At 35.5% G+C, this 21,377-nt stretch overlaps 1 protein-coding gene across 5 annotated transcripts in view; it reads left to right on the forward strand.

Moving 5' to 3' along the window:
• The window catches only part of kl-2 (dynein heavy chain 2, axonemal kl-2), a 564,598-nt gene that overhangs the window by 100,361 nt on the left and 442,860 nt on the right, over positions 1-21,377 (forward strand). For 4 of the 5 annotated variants that reach the window (XR_014132735.1, XM_081769103.1, XM_081769086.1 and 1 more), the window contains exons 17-19: positions 1,718-1,811; positions 5,543-5,713; positions 15,302-15,494. Coding sequence is in view for 4 of the 5 variants with exons in the window: in XM_081769103.1 (XP_081625229.1) it covers positions 1,718-1,811; positions 5,543-5,713; positions 15,302-15,494 (458 nt within the window). In the remaining variant the exon portion in view is untranslated. The remainder of the gene's footprint in view (positions 1-1,717; positions 1,812-5,542; positions 5,714-15,301; positions 15,495-21,377) is intronic. The other variant, XM_081769113.1, reaches the window with a different exon arrangement.

Here is a 21,377-nt window from a genome sequence, read left to right on the forward strand (position 1 = left end):
TTGTCACCTTTTGCAATTACCTTTCGGTAATAAAGTCGGCCTCAGAGAAACGGAGTCAACCATTTTCTTTGATTTTTTTTTCGTCAACAACGAAGAATCCTTTTCCTACTCTAGTGATTTTTGACAAAAAATATTGGAATTAAAATATTGTCATCAAAAGTTTACAGCTGAAACTATGCTTCTAGCATGTCCTACACAACGATATGTATATGTGAACTCATGTATGGTATTATTGTTTTATCTATGCGCAACAATAATAAATTTTATGTAATCACACTAGTTGTCGCATTTGAACGCAGCCAGTCTCATAAAGTGTATATTTCGTGATATACATAGAAAGTGTGAGAAAATCCACGATTGGACTGGAAATTTTTGTATATCATTGAATTTGTACCTGTAGAGTGGGACATATATTACGAGTATTTCTTGCCCACTTTCGTAAACTATTTACACTCAACACTACGTCGAGGTCTTAAATATGTTCGAGCGAAAATTTGTCGAACATTGATTTTTCTCCGTATAGGAACTCGGTGTATCTATTTTAGAATGTGTAAATTTAGTACTGCAAATAATTCAGACATGTACTGTTTACTGCAGATGTTTTAATTTCTTTCGTAATCAAACAAATGGAAGAAAATTTAAATCTAGGTCAAGTAAATATTTCAGTTTAAATATTCTTCTATGATAACAAAAGTTATCATAGAAGCATCCATACAGCAATCTTAACTCAGACATTCAGCAATGATTTTTTACCTTCCTCACTGCATATTCTTTAAAAACTTCTTTTAGGTTAGGTTAGGTTAGGATTTAGATTTCTGGGCTTTCAGTATCTAAGGCCATTTAGCTCTTCACGTTTGAGGGATGACCCTCGGCGAGCACACAATCCGGGGAAAGGAAAGGAAGAAAGGATGGGAGAAGGAAGGAAGCGGCCTGGGACCTATAAGTTAGGTACCACCCCGGCATTTTCCTGGTGTGAATGAGGAAAACCCAGGAAAACCTCATTCAGGGTGGCTGGCCTGAAAAAGCGTTTTACACTTTTTCGACCGAGTGCCCCCACCGGAAATCGAACCCGGGACCGCTCACACCGAAGGCGAGAGCGGAAGAACTACATTATTTGTAAATCCCCTTTATTGTAGAAATAATTATTATGGTTACTAAAATAATATACTGTAAAATATCCTTGTTGGTAGCCTGTGCTATCTATTATTTGCATCCAGACATAAAATGAATAAATTTCTTTATAGAAATAACAATTAAGAGTTAATGAAACATAGTTCTTAAGTTTCCGTAGTTCTGCAATATATGCTGTCTTCTCATTATAGTATTCAAAATTGAAGGAAAGAAATACCGACACGTTATATATATATATATATATATATATATATATATATGCACAAAAAGCTTAACTGTTTTCGCACGTCTTAATCGTTATTTTTATAGAGAAGAACTTTATTCATTTGAAGTCTGGACCCATGATACCGTACGCTATAAACATAGGAAGGATACCGTAGGTTATAAACAAGGACTTTTATTATTTAATTTGGATCCTGTCACCTCATTAAGTAATTCTTCCGTGATTTGAATCACTGTATTCCTTTCATAGTTTCAAATTAAGTACCTAATTGAATAATGTTTTATATGTTCATAACAGAATCAATTATAAAATCAGATAAATCGTCGTAGTTTAAATACCGTTGTTTACATTATCTGCTTACAGAAAAGAGGCATTAGGAGCTATGAAAAAGCTATACTACGAGATATGTCAGCGTATAGGAATTATGTTTGTTGGCTTTAAGAAGGAAATAGATGATGTAAGTTGATTTAATACGTATTCTAATTTTATCTTTGTCTTTAACACTTTTTGTTTAAATATTTGTTTGGGTGGTATTGTGAATCACTTTATTAGTTTGTATCCCTATTTGTACGGTCACTATTACAATTTACTTTATATATATATATATATATATATATATATATAGTGATAAAAGTGCGGGGAACACGGGGGTACGCCGTCTGCCCATCTCCAAAAAATTTGTGAGACGTTCCCCTAGTTCATAAAAAAATACAATGGGCAAAGATAGGCTGGAGGGACGGCGTGACGTCATGCAGCTATTTACCGTCCCGTCCCCCTGCCTTTTCAGATCCACTTTTACCCCTATATATAAATATATATATAGGGGTAAAAGTGGATCTGAAAAGGCAGGGGGACGGGACGGTAAATAGCTGCATATATATATATATATATATATATATATATATATAATGATCGAAAATTTCTTTTCTCTGAGGAGCCAGTTTTGAAAAACCTATTATTATTTTATATTTTATTATTATTATTAAACCTATATTTATTTTACTATTTAATATAGACATGAGTTAGATGATAAACATTTCTTTGTATATCACAAACAGATATGATAATGAAGAGCAAAATAGGAAAAAAAAAAAGAAAATAATAATTAAAAAATAATACTAACTTCGTTATTCTAAGCTGGTAGCTAGTTTTGAATATGTCTATATGAAATTGTTCTCCTAAGTGCCGAATTCGTAAATGCCATCAAAAAAATAGGGAATAGATATTACGCAGTCCACGAAGTGAACTTTCGTTTTTATAACGAAGACACAATAACTTAATTCCCCAGAAATGTTCATTGCTCATTCATATTGTAGCCAAATGCTACATGGATTCACTTGGTGTCTCCATTTTTGTGGACGATCTAAACCAAACACTCATCTCATTTTTGAAAGATTCTTCTTTTTTTGTTGATACATCACTTGATCGTCATTGGGTTTAAAACTGTTGATCAAGATGGCAAACATGATTATCGTACACTCCAACACTCACCAATAAATTTTTGTATAATTTTGATTAACATTCTGCAAATATTTCAGACATAAAATATGTTCTAAAACTCGTGCTTCGCTCTAAGTATCTGAAATGGGTTATAAAGAAAAATGAACAAAGTTATATATTACTGATTAGAAGCATCATTAATTTTAACCTTTCTTGATAAACCATTGTCCTTTTCCTTTCAGCTTCATTGATCTAGGTTGTCAAAGATCACTTTCAAACATGACAGACAAATACTCATATCGAATCAGTTTGATGGGTATCCTACTATCTGTTCCTATATATAAAAAAAAGTATTTCTAGTCTTAAAGTCTAATCGTTGTTTTAAAATAAATAGAGGCGCCTCCCTTTATATTAGTTTTTTTCTATAAATACACCAATTTCTTGTCCTATAACTCATTCACATTGAAATTAGAAGATGTTATATACTTTTCAATAAAGGGTAAAACAGAATTATTAAAAATTCATCTCTGTACTGAATATTTTTGCAGTTTTAGGTGGATAGTTATATGGATATTTCGACGCTTTTAATGCATATTGATCCTAAGTTTACTGATCACATCAGTAAGGCATATGACTACTCGAACAGCACAACATATGTTAGTTATGTTGTTATGAATGTTCAGGAGAACCTAAGTATATTATCTCATTCTTCCTTAAGGATGGTTGTTAGAACTTTGAGTGGTGGTCTGCAATGTGCAATACGTTATTCGAGAGCATCCTTGGCATGTTTGATGGGATTAAGTTTCGAGGAAAATGTTGACCAATTCATATTGTTGATGTCCTCACTTTTATGTATCTTGGGGAATTCTTTGTGGCGGACGTTATCATCCATGTAAACAAAGGCATGGTCCCTTACACTACGCAAAGGACAAACACACCTTTTCAGGATATAGGTAGAATACTGTTCTCGAGTAACAGATCCTGCGTCAATGATATGCAGTGATATTTTTCATTAATAAATCAGGGAAAGTCAAGGAAATTGAGATGGAATTTTCTGTGGACACCATGATTATATCCACCCATTCTGTAAATCCAGGACCTTAGGGATGTGCTGTAGGGTACCTGTCACATTCACGAGTATGCTGTGCTTTCTGTTCTCTTCATACCATGTGATGTCCAGAATCACTTGTTACACAGAACTGTGATTCATTTCGTTTTGTTACATTGGAACATCTCCTTTTGTTACAGTCTTATATTCCGTACATCACTGTAATCTGGTACTGCGGTGCTCGAGAGATAATGGAACACACTTCACTGGCTTTCTGGCAGACAACCTGGCCTATTCAGTCGTTTTGAAATGGTTTTGGGAGACATGTGGAAACCAGAAGCACCTCCAAATGCATAAGCAATTTGAACTGGAGTGGCAGATCGAATGATTTTTGTCAACTGCCTGATCAGTGTACCGCTCCTGTCAAACGGTTGTACACCTTCCATCATCTCCACCGTTCACATTTATAACTCTTCTTCTTGTAACAACGGCTTCTGAAGTTGGGAAATGACCCTCTTTGGTATGTTCATCATACATACAATGTTCTTGACACTCACCTACCTCAAGCAAACCAACAGCTCTACCACGATCTAATAACTTAGATGAACTCTTTCCACCAATTCAAAGAGACTGTCCACTTTGCACGACAGTATTGCACTGATAGTGTCGTCTCGTGGGTACCATATTATCACTCAGTTGCTAATAGTGATATTCACAGAACAAGCTGGCTTCTATTGATTCGCACAATGTCTTACTAGTATCCTTTACTGGTATATATATATATATATATATATATATATATATATATATATTCTCTCTCTCTCTCTCTCTCTTACTTAACAGCCTGAACAAAAGCTATGAATTAATATTTTGTTCCCTAGCAATTGTCAAGTAGTGTATTAAAATGCGTACTGTATATTTTCTGAACATAATATGTTCTAAATTTTCTACAGGCGCTGCTTATTGGGATGATATTACCTACCATCACTATAGTCTTATGTACCTAATGGTTTGCGTCAAATTCATAAATTCCTACTGGGTTTCCACCAGTATATTTTGGCTTCTAAACGCATTTATTTGTCAATCAAGTAACGGCAATAATGTATGTCATTGTTAAATACTCGTGATAAGTTTATTATAATCATAATCTCTTTTATTTACAGGAAGTTTAATATTATTAATATTTGTGTTAAATTACTGTTTGTGCAGTTTTTTTTTTTAAACTTCGGACTGAATTACACAAAAGTTGATAACTTTAGTTATTATAATTTGTTAGAGTTTTGTTGTGTTATTTACTGTATTCCGACGGGTCTCTAACTTGAATTTCTGTATTGCATGTGTGGTGTAGCTCCACTTGTCTTCGATATTTAACCCTTTAACCGCCATGAGGCATCATTGCTATGCCTAACTGTTTTCATAAATTTGTGCCGCGTGGCACTTATGGCACGTGGCGTGGCCTCTAACCTTTTTTCGTTTTCGAAGGTTATACACACGCAGTACGCAGAATCGGTCCAAATAAATTAGAAAAATCAAAATTACGTTTTGGTCCCAGAGATATAGTTTTTGCGAATACATTGTGGCAGTTAAAGGGTTAATAGACTTTAGAAGAAATGAATATTTTAACGGTTAACACTGTAGCATTTGGAAGTGTGTAAATATCTAATAAATAATTCTACTTCCATTTGACTTTTGATACTTAGATTATCGACGACTGGATGAAGCTTCTAGACACAATTGATATGGTAGTTGAGGAAGCATTTAAACTCAATGTGCGAAGTTCTCTGGAATATTTTTATCAAGTCATTCATGGGGATGGAAAAATGGATCCATATCCACTGTTTAACATGAAAGCAGCGTTAAAAGGGACTAAGGTAAGACATATGACTTAAAGATACCTTGCAGAAAAATCAGCTAATTTTCTCTGTTTATTTTGGAAAGTATTTATTTATTTTATTTGACAATTTTATGTAACTAAAATCTCTCACCGTTTGTTACGTTATTATAAATAATGTTCTGCAATATATGTGCATGATACACTACGTGGGCAAGTTATTGAACACGATGTTAATGGTTGTTAACATCTACAATCCAAGCATGTCTCAGATAAAAAGTGTATCATGATCATAGGCATTACCCAAAGCCATCGTTTGGTTGAACATAATTACTCATTGAATGAAGTATGTATAAACTCTTTAGATTTTTTCTGTTTGAATTTTGATTTATATCGGACCGATTTTTAAAGGTATTCGTCGCCACTGCTGATTGTGTTCTATTGGACCTCCAGCACTGTGAATTATTGCCGGACATGGAAGTTTTCATTGGAGCGGGCAAGGGAATGTAGTCTCACTACTTGCTGCAATATTTCCAGAGACCAACGAGGGGCGTGGATGGAGACATCTTTGACATCTTTTCAATAGACAAAAAACACAAAAATCAATGGGACTGGCATCAGAGTTCTTCACAGAAATGTTTTGAAACAGAATGCTATAAATTCCTATCTCTCGTTCCATTTCCTAATTAAAAAAGAAAAACAAAAAAAAATATATTATGGCGATATGGTGTCTATATAGGGCTTCACCTGGTTGACTTCACCTCGTAGAATTGTGGGATGTCGATCCGATAAGCAGGTGTTATATTAAATTCCTGGAGGCATTTTACAGGAATTTTACATTTTTAACAAGCTTCCTTATCAGCAACGTCTCCCCATGTATCATTTCCGTAATAATCATAAATCTACGCGGGAATCGAAATTTTCCCGTCAGTGGCGAAGAAAGCTGCAGTGGTCCTTAGTATCGCAGTCACGGTATTTCAGAGCCCAAATGTAACACCAGAAATGAGACGGTTGTATTCTTTATTCATTGTGATGATTGTAAGTCATTTAAACCCCGCTAAGTGCTCTTCATACAGTTTCCTGCAGTGTGGTTAACCGAGAATGCAATAAATAATGTTTGGGTTCAACAAGATAGCATGGTCGCACACACAGGCAGGTAGTCCATTAAGTTACTAAGGTCCAAGTGGTTTCCGGAGATAGAATTATTTCTAAGACCTTGTATCCCTTCGTTTTCCCGACTTAAGCCCTCACTTTTAGATGTAGGTTTATGCAAAAAGAATTTTTTATCGAGGAAACTTCTTCACGCTCCAGCAACTTCTATTCTCCAGTAGCTATTCTTGATTTCACCAGAAACATCATATTTTTGTTGTATTACTTTTCATGGTAAGCTTAAATTTTGAAGATTGTATGTTGCCGGTTTATGTGGAATGATTTTGTCAAATGTCAATTCTTGAAATGTGTGCTTTTTTAAAGCATACTTTAAATAAGTTCTTTCAGCTAGATTATCTTCGCTCAATATATATTTGATGTAATAAGCCTTTGTGATATTCATGTCTATATCTGCGAAAATGGCAATTTCTATGTAGTATTGCCACACACGATCGGCAAAGGAACAGTATATTACCTAGAGGAAGGGAGAGAGTTGTTGAGGAAACTCCTTAAAATCACATCGGTCGAACAGTTCTATTGAAGAAACAGTGCAGACCGAAGTATGTCTCTAGCCATCATTTGTCGTTCTGTTCCTTGGGGATGTACTACGGTACAATTCAATCCAGGGTAAAACAAATATATATATATATATATATATATATAAGACACGAAACGAATAAGTGTAACAAAAGAACGACCAAGAAAAAGTGAAAAAGTAGTTAAAAAGAAACCATCCATACAATTACTTCCATTGTGTAGTCGCCGTAAGAATGCAGAGAAACACAAAGAAAACGACAAAATAATACAGGAGACATTTCTGCTAAATCCGACATAGATGACGTAGATAACAGAATTATAGATTATCCCCACACCGTGTGTGCCTGTTTCATAGAAAAGGGTTCAAACTGGTTTTTCACGCTCTGCGTTGCCATATAGAAAAATAATCCAATGCGTGTGTTTTTCTTTCGTAGAATGAGATATTTTATTTATTTATTTATTTATTTATTTTTTGGAAATCCTGTACATCACCAGAAGTACGCCTATATTTGTATTACCGGAAATTGATTCCATCGTAATGTTGTAATCACATATACAAATGATAAGTAAGAAACAAATTATTTCATAAAGTATTGAGAAAGTCAAGATGGCTGGTATATCAGTACACCGTAAAGTGAAAAGAACGAAAAGATAGTGATGGATGGAATATTTCAAATTAGTCCACGTCTGTTTTCATAGTATGGCACGGAAAGTATTTCGGACATTTTTTTCACTCCTCTTCTGCTTATTGCAAAGCAAAAGTCAGTCATTGTACACACTCATACTTCAGCAAATCAAGAAAAAAGCTGAAGATTGTTACTTCCTTTCTACATAGGATAGCCTGGAACTCAAAACTTTCAAGGTCGTAAACTAAACATATGCGAAAAGCTAAAACGTAACAGTATTTACTTCCTAACTTATATCTAAAACAGATGTAATAACTAATGTCCCCAATATTATTTTTTCAATCGTGTTTATTATGTTACGTGTTGCTATGCGTATTCATGTAATTGCACTCACACTCGAACGTAATTTCATGTGCTTTCGTTAATATTTCATGGTATATGTAATAACTCCCATGATTAATAAATAACTTTTCAATAATCTTTGAAAGAATTAAGGTGCAAATCGAGTTTTATGTCTGTTAATATTTATTCTTCATCGTCATTTGTATGTTATTTGACTTCACAATGGATGCTGTTAGTGATAAAGTGTACAGAGGATTAATACGAATAAGAAAAGTATGACATGCATCAGAAACAGAATAGCTTGTCTTAGAAACGAAGAGATGAAATTGCACTAGTACGATGAGCTGTCACTTTTCTCTGAATAACTCATGTACTGTATTCTGTTAAAAAATAAATGGACTTATTAAAATGGTCAAAAAAGCTTTATGAAAAGGAGCAGTTAGTTCATGTCTTGTAATAATTCTCGCAATAGAACTGGAAGAATAACAATTTATTTCAATAATGATTGAAAAAAGGAAAATGACGAATGCGACTATTAGATTCAAAATACCGATAATACGTTACACCAAATGTAAAGTAAGTTAATACATTTTCTACTTTCGTAGCAAGAACAAAGAACCAAGTAAAGCAAATTGATAATCTGGAAGTTAACATACCAGTTTGGTTACACAGTTGCTAGCAGTTGGATTTTATAGCTGATATACCCACGAAAAAACACAAGGAATGAGAGGTGCACCACAGAAAAGGAGTCCTACCGCTGAGAGCGAACAAGGGCTTCCAACTCCAATACAATCTGTCAAGGAAGTAGTAGTATTAAAACTTGACTAATAGGTACTGTGGTACTGTTGTCGTACCATTGAAATGTGTTTAATACAACAAGGCGAATGGTGGTTGACTTGTTGATGTATTCTGTGAAACATAAGGTAAAAATTGGAATCTCGATTAGTTAGTGATATCTAGATAAGACTTACGAATGTGTTGTAAGACAGCAAGGGAAAGAATCCGAACTAGAATTTATATAGAGAAAGTTTAACTTTAAGTGTTGATAAGTCAGTGCAATTAAATATAATGAACGCTGATAATGATTGTAGTGATTATATACAGTAATAATTGTGAGCGATTAGCATTAGTAATGATATACAGGTTTGTTTCAAAACAACACCGACAACATTTGGGAGGTGATTCCTGACACTAAAATAAGACGAAAAGTATAGACCAACCTGGGTGCCCAAATGCTTCCTTTCGGAGTTATACAGGGTTTGTATGATAAGTAATGAGACCAGGTCTGGAAACATTGTTTTATTGATCTGATCTGTACAGGGACTTAAAAGCTTTCGAAGTACTCTCCTCTTGCGTCGATGCACTTCTGCAATCGATGTTTCCACGCTGCAAACGCCCCCTGGAAGTCAGCAGCCGGCATGTCCTTTAGAAATGTGGTCACGGCTGCTTGGATGGCTGTGACGTCTGCAAAACGGGTTCCTTTCAAGCGTGGCTTCAGCTTCGGGAAGAGGAAGAAGTCGGCCGGGCTCACATCTGGGCTGTAGGGTGGTTGTGGAAGGACTTCCACCCCAATCCGGGTCAAAAAGGAGGTCACTAAGAAGGCAGTGTGGGCAGGGGCATTGTCGTGATGCAACTTCCACCGGCTAGCGATCGCCGGTCTTTTCCGCTTGACGCTCCTGTGCAGTCTCTCAAGGACTTGTTTGTAGAAGGCGGCGTTGACGGCTTGTCCTTGGGGTACAAACTCCTTGTGGACCACCCCCACATTGTCAAAAAAAACAATCAACATTGTTTTCACCTTTGACTTCGACATTCTGGCCTTCTTGGGGCGCGGGGACGCAGGAGTGTGCCACTCCGCGCTTTGACGTTTCGTTTCAGGGTCGTACTGGAACACCCACGATTCGTCACCTGTTATGACGTCATCTTCAAAGTTAGGGTCACTGTTCATGAGGTTCAACAGTTCCTGACAACAATCAACACGTCGTTGCTTTTGTTCGTCAGTCAACACTCGCGGCACCAGTTTCGCACAGATTTTTCTCATTCCCAATTGTTCCGTCACAATCTTGTGCACTGTTGTGTGGTTCATATCGAGTTCATCAGCAATCAATCTCAACGATAATCGACGGTCTGAGTTCAGGAGATCCCTCACTTTTGCCACAGTTTCGTCCGTAGTCACTGTTGTCGGGCGTCCAGCCCTCTCCAGATCCTCAACGCTTTCCCGGCCGTTCCGGAACGCACTGTGCCAACGAAACACCTGGGCTTTGGATAGGGCTTCCTCTTTGTAGGCCTCCGTGATGAGAGAAAGCGTCTGAGTAGCCGTTTTCCCCAGGCGAACGCAAAATTTGATCGCATAACGCTGTTCGATGGAACCCTCCATGTTTGTTGATTTTCCGCCGTGACAAGAATGTTCACAAGGGCTTTGTCCAAGGCTTGTCCGCGCTCCACTAAGGCTCGGAGCCAACTGACGCGCGGTGCGTTGCTTTGCTCGGACCCCCCCCCTACATCCTCCATCACCGACAAACCCGCTCCAGCGACACGCGCGCCGCGGCGCGGCGAGTCTCATTACTTATCATACAGACCTTGTAGGCTACCGAAAATATGAAAAAATGAACTTTAAAGGTCCATAGCTCCAAAACTATGGGACCTACCGTAGTCGGATCAAGACATTACTTAGGAACTAATATGTTCTCTATCAAAGTACATGTTTCAGAATTTTAAGGCACTCACGCAACAATTTTTGTACAGGAAGTTTGGTTACGGGCATATAATCTAAAGTACTCACTAATTACCTCTATAAAAAATGTTGCGGAAATACTGCAGGATTCTGAAGCATGTATTTTTGGATAGAGCATATATTAGTTCCTTAGTAAAGTTTTGACCCGACTACGGTAGACGCCATAGTTTTGGAGCTACGGACCTTTAAAGTTCATTTTTTCATGTTTTCGGCAGCCTATAACTCCGAAAGGAAGCATTTGTGCACCCAGGTTGGTGTATACTTTTTGTCTTATCTTGGTGTCAGGAATCACCTCTCAAACGTTGTCGGTGTTGTTTTGAAACACCCTATATAATAACCCATTAAGAGTGCTAGATTTTTACTGACCACCAAAAGATAGCGTCACTAAGCTATCTAAGGGAAGTTCACTACACAAGCGGAGGAGCAATGTCTGCAACAGATCAATTCAATGTTCGAAAGATAGTAGAAAGGCTCTTACCATCAATAATCCTGTGAATTTTGAATCTACGTTCTCCACAGTGAAGACCCATGAATTGCAAATTCATAACTTTCGTATTGCTACAGCTCTGCGCTTAGGGCTAATATTTGCGAGCCTCACTACTGTTTTGCTTGCAACGCGTATGTTGAAAATAAAGGATTACATGGTCTTTCATGTAAAAAGAGGCGGGAAGACAATCTCGACACCATAATGTAAACATCATTTGTAGAGCCCTCGTATCAGCGAGGGTTCCTTCAATAAAAGAACCAAATGATTGTTGCCGCTCTGAAGGTAAAAGGCCTGAAGGTAAAACGGAAAAGCACTAGTCTAGGATTTCACATGTTCCGATACGTTTGCTCCTTCCAACATAACCCATTCTTCAATTCAGCAGGTCTCGTCGACGCTCACAGAGAATCCAACACAAGGCTAAAATACACAAACCTATTGGACAAATATTGGTTTGTAACAGTAGCAATGGAAACTAGTGAGTCTTGGGGTCACGAAGGATCTGATTTCATTAATGAAGTTGGTCATCGAATAGCGATCAAAACTGGTGATCCCCGAGCTACTGCATTCCTTTTCCAACGTATCAGCATCGCCATCCAGCGCAGGGAATGTGTCATCGATCTTAGGCACATTACCTCCTGGTAAAGAACTGGACGAGGTTTTCCTTCTATAACCCACAATAAGACGGAAGTACAGACATCCTAAAAGGCTGACAAACACTTTGACGATGTTCTGAAGAATCCAAGAACGGAAAATGCCTGGAAAGAGACAAGCCAAGCCAAGTGTTTCACAATTTTAGTTAATATTTGTTTTAGAGATATTTTTAATGTTTAGAATATTCACATTATTAGGAACGAAAATTCAAAACAAATTTCATTACAATATAAAACTAATTTGTATTTTTATAAAATAAAATAAATTATTTAAAAAGGAAAAAGAAACTTCTTACTGACTAACTTTGATATCAAGTACCGTAACAGCAAGCAATTTATGCTTCACCTTACTAAATATATACTTTGAGAAGAGGTTTCTGAAACCATATAACGTAACGAAGCGCAACGAACCAAGTTGTGAAATCTTGGGCCCAAAACCTCTATGACAAGAGAACAAAGTTATTCTCGCAAACAACCCCCTTTATCAGTAAAACTCCACTCTTATAAGATATTGAAGATGTAGATTCAAAAATAAGAGACCAAGAAATGCAAGACAAACTATCAGCTGAAAACACTGTAGTCATGAAATTTACGGAGAGAGCCGCGTACAAATTCAAAATAACATAGGACCCACATATTTAGTGAGAGTTCAAACTCGAATCAGCAAATCATTGTCTACGTCTTAACACAGTGGATCATATCTACGCGACACTACAAAAGTTGTCTTCGTGATCACATCTTCATTTATAATTCGGTGTGCAAAGTTTTCAATCTATAATTAGTATTATACAGAATGATCTCTCTCTCTCTCTCTCTCTCTCTCTCTCACACACACACACACACACACTCACTCACTCTCTCTTTCACTCACTCAGTCAGTCTCTCTCTCGCTCTTTCTCTCACGAAAAAGAAAGCAACCGTGGAAATACTAGAAAAGATGCTGATCTGTTATTCGTCATTGTCTCCTGGTGAGAACTGTTGGTCTCTTATTCGTGTCATTTCGGAGAGGGGAGGGGCGGTTCCAAGTTTTCTTGAAATTTATCGTATAGACATTTAGTGGTTGATTTATTCGGAGATGCCGTTGCGGCATATGTTTCTGCACAGCATGCCATGGTGATACCGTATCTCCCACTCCATTTGTACTTTTTCTGAATGAAAATTATTTTCCCCAGTATGTACACTATGCTGTGCTACTGTAGTGTACAAGTTTTTCGCGTCAATTATCACCACTTGTCATTTAAAAAAAAAAAAAAAAAAAAAAAAAGCGTGATTTTTTGATATCTGTACTTCTGTGTGCCCAATATGGCTACTGCAACTAGACCATCTCATCAAAACTGTCCTTATGGTACTACCACTTCTTAAATGCCCATCCTACTCAGGAAAGCATCATTCTTATGGCCAAAAGAGTCACAGAACCAACTACACCAGAAATTGTGGTATCATTGAGAACAGTTGACATGCAACAAAACCTAGAAATTTATTCCGTTAATCAGCCAGTATCGAAAACATGTTTTGCTTCATAGCTGTGATATTATAGACCCTACAGTTGGTCTTCAGAGAACATATTTTGAAGAAAATCAATTATACAGTACATAATGTATGACCTAACATAGCAAACTACCTACTCAGAACCAAAAAAATCACTTCTAAATTATTCCATATGAAAAATGCTGGGATATTTCATGTGAAATCAACCAATGAAATGCGAAAATCTGACCTGACCATCTTAGATTTTTGTAAAAATTGATGCACAGTTTTATTACTGGGGAAGATGAAAAATCCCAAATATTGCCCCTCTCCTCCTGAAAGTGTCCCCATACAGGGTGTTCAAAAATTTCAAAAAAGGGATTTTTTCCGTTACAGTGATTATAAAAAATTGTCGTAAAATGGTTAATATATACTCTATAGGGATGGAACAAACACCAAAGGAAAGCTTAAAAATTGCTCTACAAGTTGTACTGTATTGAAAAACCCTGTACAATAAAAAAAATAATACTTCAAAAATATAAAGTAAAATTTGAATTTTGAATTTCGCACAGAAATGACCCTGTGAATTTGTCCAAAATTGTCCAGATTGTAGTCTCATATGTGTACTAAAACAACAGTCGGTAACAGCAAACCTGAAACAAAGGAATGAAAATAACATGTACCAATATTGAAAATAGAAACATCCATACTGACTAACAAGAATAATGACCTGTATTGAGTACTGTTCGGGAACATAATACCTGTCTAAATAGCTCGAAAGTGGGTAATTGTGTAAATTCAAATGAATACGTCACGAAACAAATGAAGTTGAATATAAATTCCTTTGATGCTGCAGATAAATAGCTACAGGCAAGTGGTTTTTGATCTGACTGTAGATATTCACATTGTCAATATCTTGCAATGTTTGGATTATGTTTAATTTTGAAGCAGATCTCATTGAGCGCCCAAAATGCAACTTTGTGGTCTCTGTGGTGCATATAAGACTACAATCTGGACAATTTTGAAGAAATTCACAGGGACATTTCTGTGCGAAATTCAAAATTCAAATTTTACTTTGAATTTTTGAAGTATTATTTTTTATTGTACAGGATTTTTCAATATAGCATAACTTGTAGAGCAATCTTTAAGCTTTTCATTGGTGTTTGTTCCATGTCTCTAGTGAACATATTAACCATTTTATAACAATTTTTGATAATTACTGTAACGGAAAAATGACCTTTTTTGAAATATTTGAACACCGTGTATGGGGACACTTTCAGGAGAGGGGTAATATTCGGGATTTTTTCATCTTGCACTGTAATAAAGCTATGCACCAATTTTTACAAAAATCTGAGATGGTCAAGTCTAATGACTTGTTGATTTGACATGGAATGTCCCTGCTGCTATATAATGCTCATAATTGATAGGAAGACATTGGATTAAGAAAAGCTAAGGTTGTAGCTTAAACTTTCTTAGGGATTATTCAGTTTTAGTATGTTTGATTGTATACAGTGGCAAAAATTGAGTATTTCAGTTTAGTGAAGAAATGTCAATTATTATACTTACCTAGAACACATTATATAACAGAAATATCCCTTTTTTCACATAGATTACTACTAGTTTTACTCTTTCATTTCAGATTGAATTTACTCCAACTTTTCAAACTCTCGCAACGGTTCTAGGAAACATTTTAAATAATCTGTGTGATACACTAAGAAGTTTGAAAAGGTTGCCTCAAAAGATTTTCAATTATGACACAGGCAGGGATCAGTATGCGGAGGCCATATTGGCTGATGAAGAATGCAGAAGACTTCAAAACCTTATCAATGAAGGTAAAAAATTAAAAAAAAAAAAAAAGCGTGTTTCTTTTCTGTAATTATTACTCAGCTGCGTAAAGAAAAGAGTATGAACAGTTATAATAATAAGACAGATTATAAGATTAGATTTATTCGAGTTTAATGTCAATTTTCAGCACCAATGTTATACACAGTACTTACTGTTTAAAATGGGATCTAGATTCACTACTACAGTTTCTGTTCAAGGCAGATATTTCCATTGGAAATCGAACGCGAAACCATGCGCGTAGAAAGCACGAGCATTAGCCACTCGGTCACAAGAAATAATAATATTCTTTAATATTATTATCATTTAACGAAAAAAAAAATGTCCAGAAATGAGACATATATCAATCATCTTCATCATAGGTATTCTACCGTTATTGGCAGGCCACTTGCTACAACTGAGAAGCTTCCATACTCCACGGTTTTCCCTTAACCTCTTCTTCCTCACGTACGACTTATCTGTTTTTAATATCGTCCGTTAATTGTAGTTTCCTTCGCCCCCTCCCTCTCTTTCCTGCGACCATACCTTCTAAAACGTTCCTCATGATACAGTTCCTTCTCATCCAATGTCCCAACCAGTTTCTCTTCCTCGTCTTAATAATATCTAAAATTTTCCTTTCCTCTCGCTCCTACGATTTCTAATACCCTCTCATTCGTTTTCAATTCAACCCAACTAATCGGGTTCGATTCCCGGCGGGAGCTCATGTGGTTCGGATTCCACGTTAATCAGTAGGTCCACGTCTCATATAGCCTCGCTGCTGAACGGGACGTTAAACTCAAAATCAACTCAACTCAACCCAACTAATCAATAGACAAACCTTATTGAAAGGAACAAAACAATACGCGTGTGCGTAGAAGCTCGTGCCTAGTTCTAAATTGATGCTGTACGTCAATCATTCTACTTACTAAAGTGAAATTGGTACTGAAATACACCCTTATTAAGTTATTCATTATAACACTAACAAGAGGACAATACGTAGTATGGTTAATGAGATATAGCCTTAAATTATCATTATTATTAAGTATTCTGCAGGTCGTGGAACTTGAGGTTTTCCCTTTTTTCTTGATTTTAATTTTGTGTCTGGAAATGCTTCTTCCACGTTTCTCGATTTTCAACTTCCTCCTTTAATTTCCAATATTTTCTTCTGTATTTTCAAATCATCGATCACTTGTGTTCTTCCTATTTCTCGCTTTCCTTCCATCTTTCCGTCTATGGTGGTATGAAGAAGACAATTTCTTCGCAAGATCTTACCAATCCAGTTGGCTTTTCTACGAAGGATAGTAGCTAGAAGAGCCCTCTTCTCTCCTATCCGTTTTAAAACGTCTTTGTTTGTTACTCTTTCTGTCCATTTTATCTTCTTCATCTTCCTCCAACACCACATTTCGAAGCTCTCTAAATATTTCCTCTCTAACTTCCGTAGTGCCCAAGTCTCTGAACCATAGAGTCCAATGCTCCATATATAGCACTTGACCAATTTCTTCCTTAGTCCAATATTAAGACTGCTAGTTAATAGTGACCTCTTCTTGTTGAATGCCTCTTTGATTATGGCAATTCTCGACCTGATCTCTTTGATGCAGTACGCCTCTTTTGTCAAAATACTTCCCAGATATTTGAAATGATCGACCTCTTCAAGTACTCTTTGTTCTACCCTGACCCGTAAGGGCACATTTCCACGGGATGTTGTCATGACTTTCGATTTTTCGATATTGATTAACACCTAAATTTTAATGTTTGTTTAACGAAAAGACTGTCCAAATATCAGGCATACATCATTCGATAGATCACATCTAGCTGAACAAAATAATTCCTAGAGAATATAGTTTATGAGAAAATCGAAGAAAAGAACTTTGGTGGCGGCGGAAAATATGTCGTTTGTTGTCAGTTTAATAGTTTTTTCTTGGAAGAATGGTTATTTATTCATGTACAGTATATGTAGAAGTACACTGTTAACTAGCAATTCGTTCTTTGCCTTTTTATAATAATAATAATAATAATAATAATAATAATAATAATAATAATAATAATAATAATGTTTGAAATGTTTATTGGGAACAAACAGCTTTACAGCCACAAAGTGCCCTCCAAAAAAGATTTATACAAATATAGGGCGCATGCATATAAACACAACATACAAGTAAGAGCATACAAAAAACATGAAAATACAATGAAAATACAATGAAAGTCATAAAGAAAAAGTATATAAGCATAATTATCGTCTCAAGTAACATCTCAAATAAAATATACTCATTCATAAGACTAAAAAAGATAACATAATAAAATGAGTATACAAAAGAATAAAGAAATTACATACGACATATTTAAAAAAAGTCGTGACCAAGATAAAAAAAAGGAAGTGTAGTATCCGTAGAAAAAAAGAACAAGAATAAAAGAGAAGAAAGATGATAGGAAAAAAGAGAAAAAGGCAACCTAAAAAATCTAAAAAAAATATTCAAATAAAATTTATAATAATAATAATAAAATTAATAATAATAATAATAATAATAATAATAATAATAATAATAATAATAATAATAATAATAATAATAATAATAATAATAAGAAGAAGAAGAAGAAGAAGAAGAAGAAGAAAGAATTTTTGGTCAGATTTAGGCATAACTTCTTTATATGTAATGCAATACTGATGATAATAGCTGTTAGCAAAACAAGCCAAAGTGGTGGATGAATATTTTAGTGAGTACAGACAAATATGTATTATTACTAACATTTATTCTAATTAGTGGTGCCGTGAAGAAGCTTGTTTGTGTATAGAGCTGGTAATTTGAATAATAACATTACGTTATTAATTTGAAGTTTTACTTTCACAGTGGTAGAGTTCTCAATTCTGGTGCGAGGGTTTCCTCGTTCGATTCCCAAATAAACGAGTTTATGGTGGATCTTGGGATTTTCCTGTTTTCCTGTCGTATTCTTCTTCCATCAATTGCAAGTAGTATGTGCGTGAAGAGTATACAGGTCACCTAGAGTTGCCACCTGCCACCTAGGGGTAGAGTTAATGATAATTTTAGTCTGTATCTCATTAACTGGGCTACGCACTGTTGTCTTGCTAGTGTCCAATGAAAAGCTTAATAATTCATCATTAATTTCATTTCATTGAGTGACATGGTTCTCGTACAGCACCATTTTTTAGATTTACAAATTAATTGGGTTTTCTCTATTTTCACGTAAAATATATGAGCTTCTATACTTACGCATATAATTTTGTTTAGTTCAATAAGGTCTGTCGATTGGTATTTGTCTCATCTTTGGACATTTTGTTTTTGTTAAATGTAAATTATATTGTAGAATTTCATAATCCCTCACTTCCTTAATTTCTTTATCTTCTTTATCTTAAAGGCATAACCATGGAATGTAAAACAAAAATTTCGTTTAATTTATACTCGCATAAGAAAGTGCCATTTAGGTATTCATTACTGAAAATTCCGAATTTACTGTTACCCAATCAGTCAACACAATCTCGGTAGACTAATTCGTTCCAGGAGAGCATATGGTTCAGCAGTAATGAATATTTGTGTAATTAGAATCAGTCTTAACTGTGCTAATGATGAATAATATTAGTTTGCAAGAATTCTTCAGGTATATAGAGTTCCCTTTCACTTCAGCATCATTCCATTCAGTATTTTACGAGTATAGGTCATTATTTATTTGTAATCACCCTTCATCCCCTTTAACTTACAGGGAATAACTGTGAGAAATAAGACAAAATATTTCGCTTATATCATTAATTATTTCCAGACAAAACCTTTACAAGTTCTTCGCAGTTTTTCTTGTAGTTATGTTTGTTTCTTCTTTTGTCTTTGACTTGTTCATTTTTCAATTAAAAATTCATTCATTCGATCTGAAATATCACTGTAGCTAGGTAGACATCGTTATTTCACTATCTACACTTTGTAATGTGCTTTGTTTTTTTTTCTCCTTTGTTCGTTTATATCCTCTATATTGTTCCCTGTGTGATATGTTGCTGGTGCAGTGGGTACACAGTTCGCAAACAAGCTTTGTGAGCAATTTTTCCCTCGCCTCACTTCGATATTTCGGGATATGTGCACACACGTATACGCACAAATCTCACGCGCTCAATAGTGCTTTTGCGAGTTTGATGTAAACTTTGCCAGAGTGCTGTGTTTAAAAGCTTTAGTTTTTAAAAAGAAACTGTCTGAAAAGGTGCAAAGAAGAAACAAGGAGCAAGAGAGAGAGAGAGAGAGAGAGAGAGAGAGAGAGAAACGAATCAGAGTTGCCAACTGTTTTTATGCAAAGGGATTCCATTTTTAAGCAGTGGCTTCTTCCTCGTCTCCTCGATTCCATTCACATGAGCCAGCAAATATTAACAAAGAATGTAATACTACTTTATTTAATTTAGCTTTATTTATTTAGCAGCTTGTTTAACAAGTTTGTCTTCAGTTTATATTTTCCACAGAAAAACACTTAAAAATTCACAAAATACATATTGTACTATGCTTCCGTTGCTAGAACATTAATTGTAGTTCCTTTAATTTTAATGAAAAAAATCGCGAGGAGCGTTACGGAACGGATTAAGTTTTTGACCCAGGTATCTTACTGTATTTATTAAGCCTCTCCTATAGGCATTGTAGCCCTCCCCCCTGGTCTAGTGGCTAGCACGTGTGCTTTTGGTGCGCGTGGTCCCAGGCTCAGTTCCCGATAGAAGAGGACAAAAGAATTAATTCCACAAACATTCACTTTCATTTGTTGTCCGTCTCCTTTAACCGAAAGGACATAATTTGGGACGTTAAACTAAATAAATGAATGACCAATGAATTAATTAATCATTTTTTATAAGCTTCATCCACTTTCGAATACCATTGGCCTACCTTATGATTGACTGATTTGCTATCTCACCTTTGGTGTAGGAAAGCCCAGTTAATACCTCCCAATCGATTACGGGCTCCCTGCTGAAGAGAGACATTGAACTCCAACAACAACAACAACAACAACAACAACAACAACAACAACAACAAAAAGAAATAAAACGAATATACTCTGTTTGGGAATTGTTCTGTATTTAACAAATTAATTAACTTTGCGTACATTTACTATGACAGAAGGTTATAATTTAGTCTCTAAAATACTGCTTTCAGTTCTCTATGTTGGTGTGGAATAACAACTTTTTCGTTATCTAACCATCGTACCATAATGTATTAACTAATGTAATTAAATGATTCTATACAAGAAATACATATAACATCAGTGATGCTGTGCAATGTTGAAGCAAGCATCCTTCCTCTCACCAATTTCAATCCCAAACTATAGGATAAGTCTTAATCTCCAACAAAACACGTACAGTGTTCGATAAAAATCTCAGGGTTTTCAATAAACATTCATTAAAAAAAACATCTAAAATTGAAGAAAACTCACTCCCTCATTATTGGCCCATTTCAGTTGCAAGCAATTGTGACGATTGAAAATTGTTAGAAAAAATTGACCATATTCGACAAATTGTATTCTTTACGAAAATTTTTATATAAATCTTTGAGAGGCAGAGGTTAAATGAATGCTGATATATTTGATTGACTTCAGCTGCAAGAGTGGGGATTGCGTGAAAACCTAAATAAACATTTACATCATATTGTGCTAAAATCGAAGAATAGTTACAAAATCTATTATATTGTTTTAAATTTGGACGGAGAAGGGGGAGGTACACCTGTTCTCGATTGATTTTTAATCCAAGGAGTGATATAGATTGTGAAGCCTGAAAAAGTATTTCATATTGCATGAAATAAAATCTGATATTTGTTCGGAAGATATCTTGGATCATATTTTTAGTCTGGGGATTGGGAAGTAATCATACCACATTAGGGAGCTAATTTCTCAGCCCGTTTTTCACTGATTTTAATCTCAGGCAC

The sequence above is a fragment of the Thermobia domestica genome, chromosome 1 (genome assembly GCF_964235325.1).
Source record: "Thermobia domestica chromosome 1, izTheDome1.hap1.1, whole genome shotgun sequence".
Lineage (NCBI taxonomy): Eukaryota > Metazoa > Arthropoda > Insecta > Zygentoma > Lepismatidae > Thermobia > Thermobia domestica.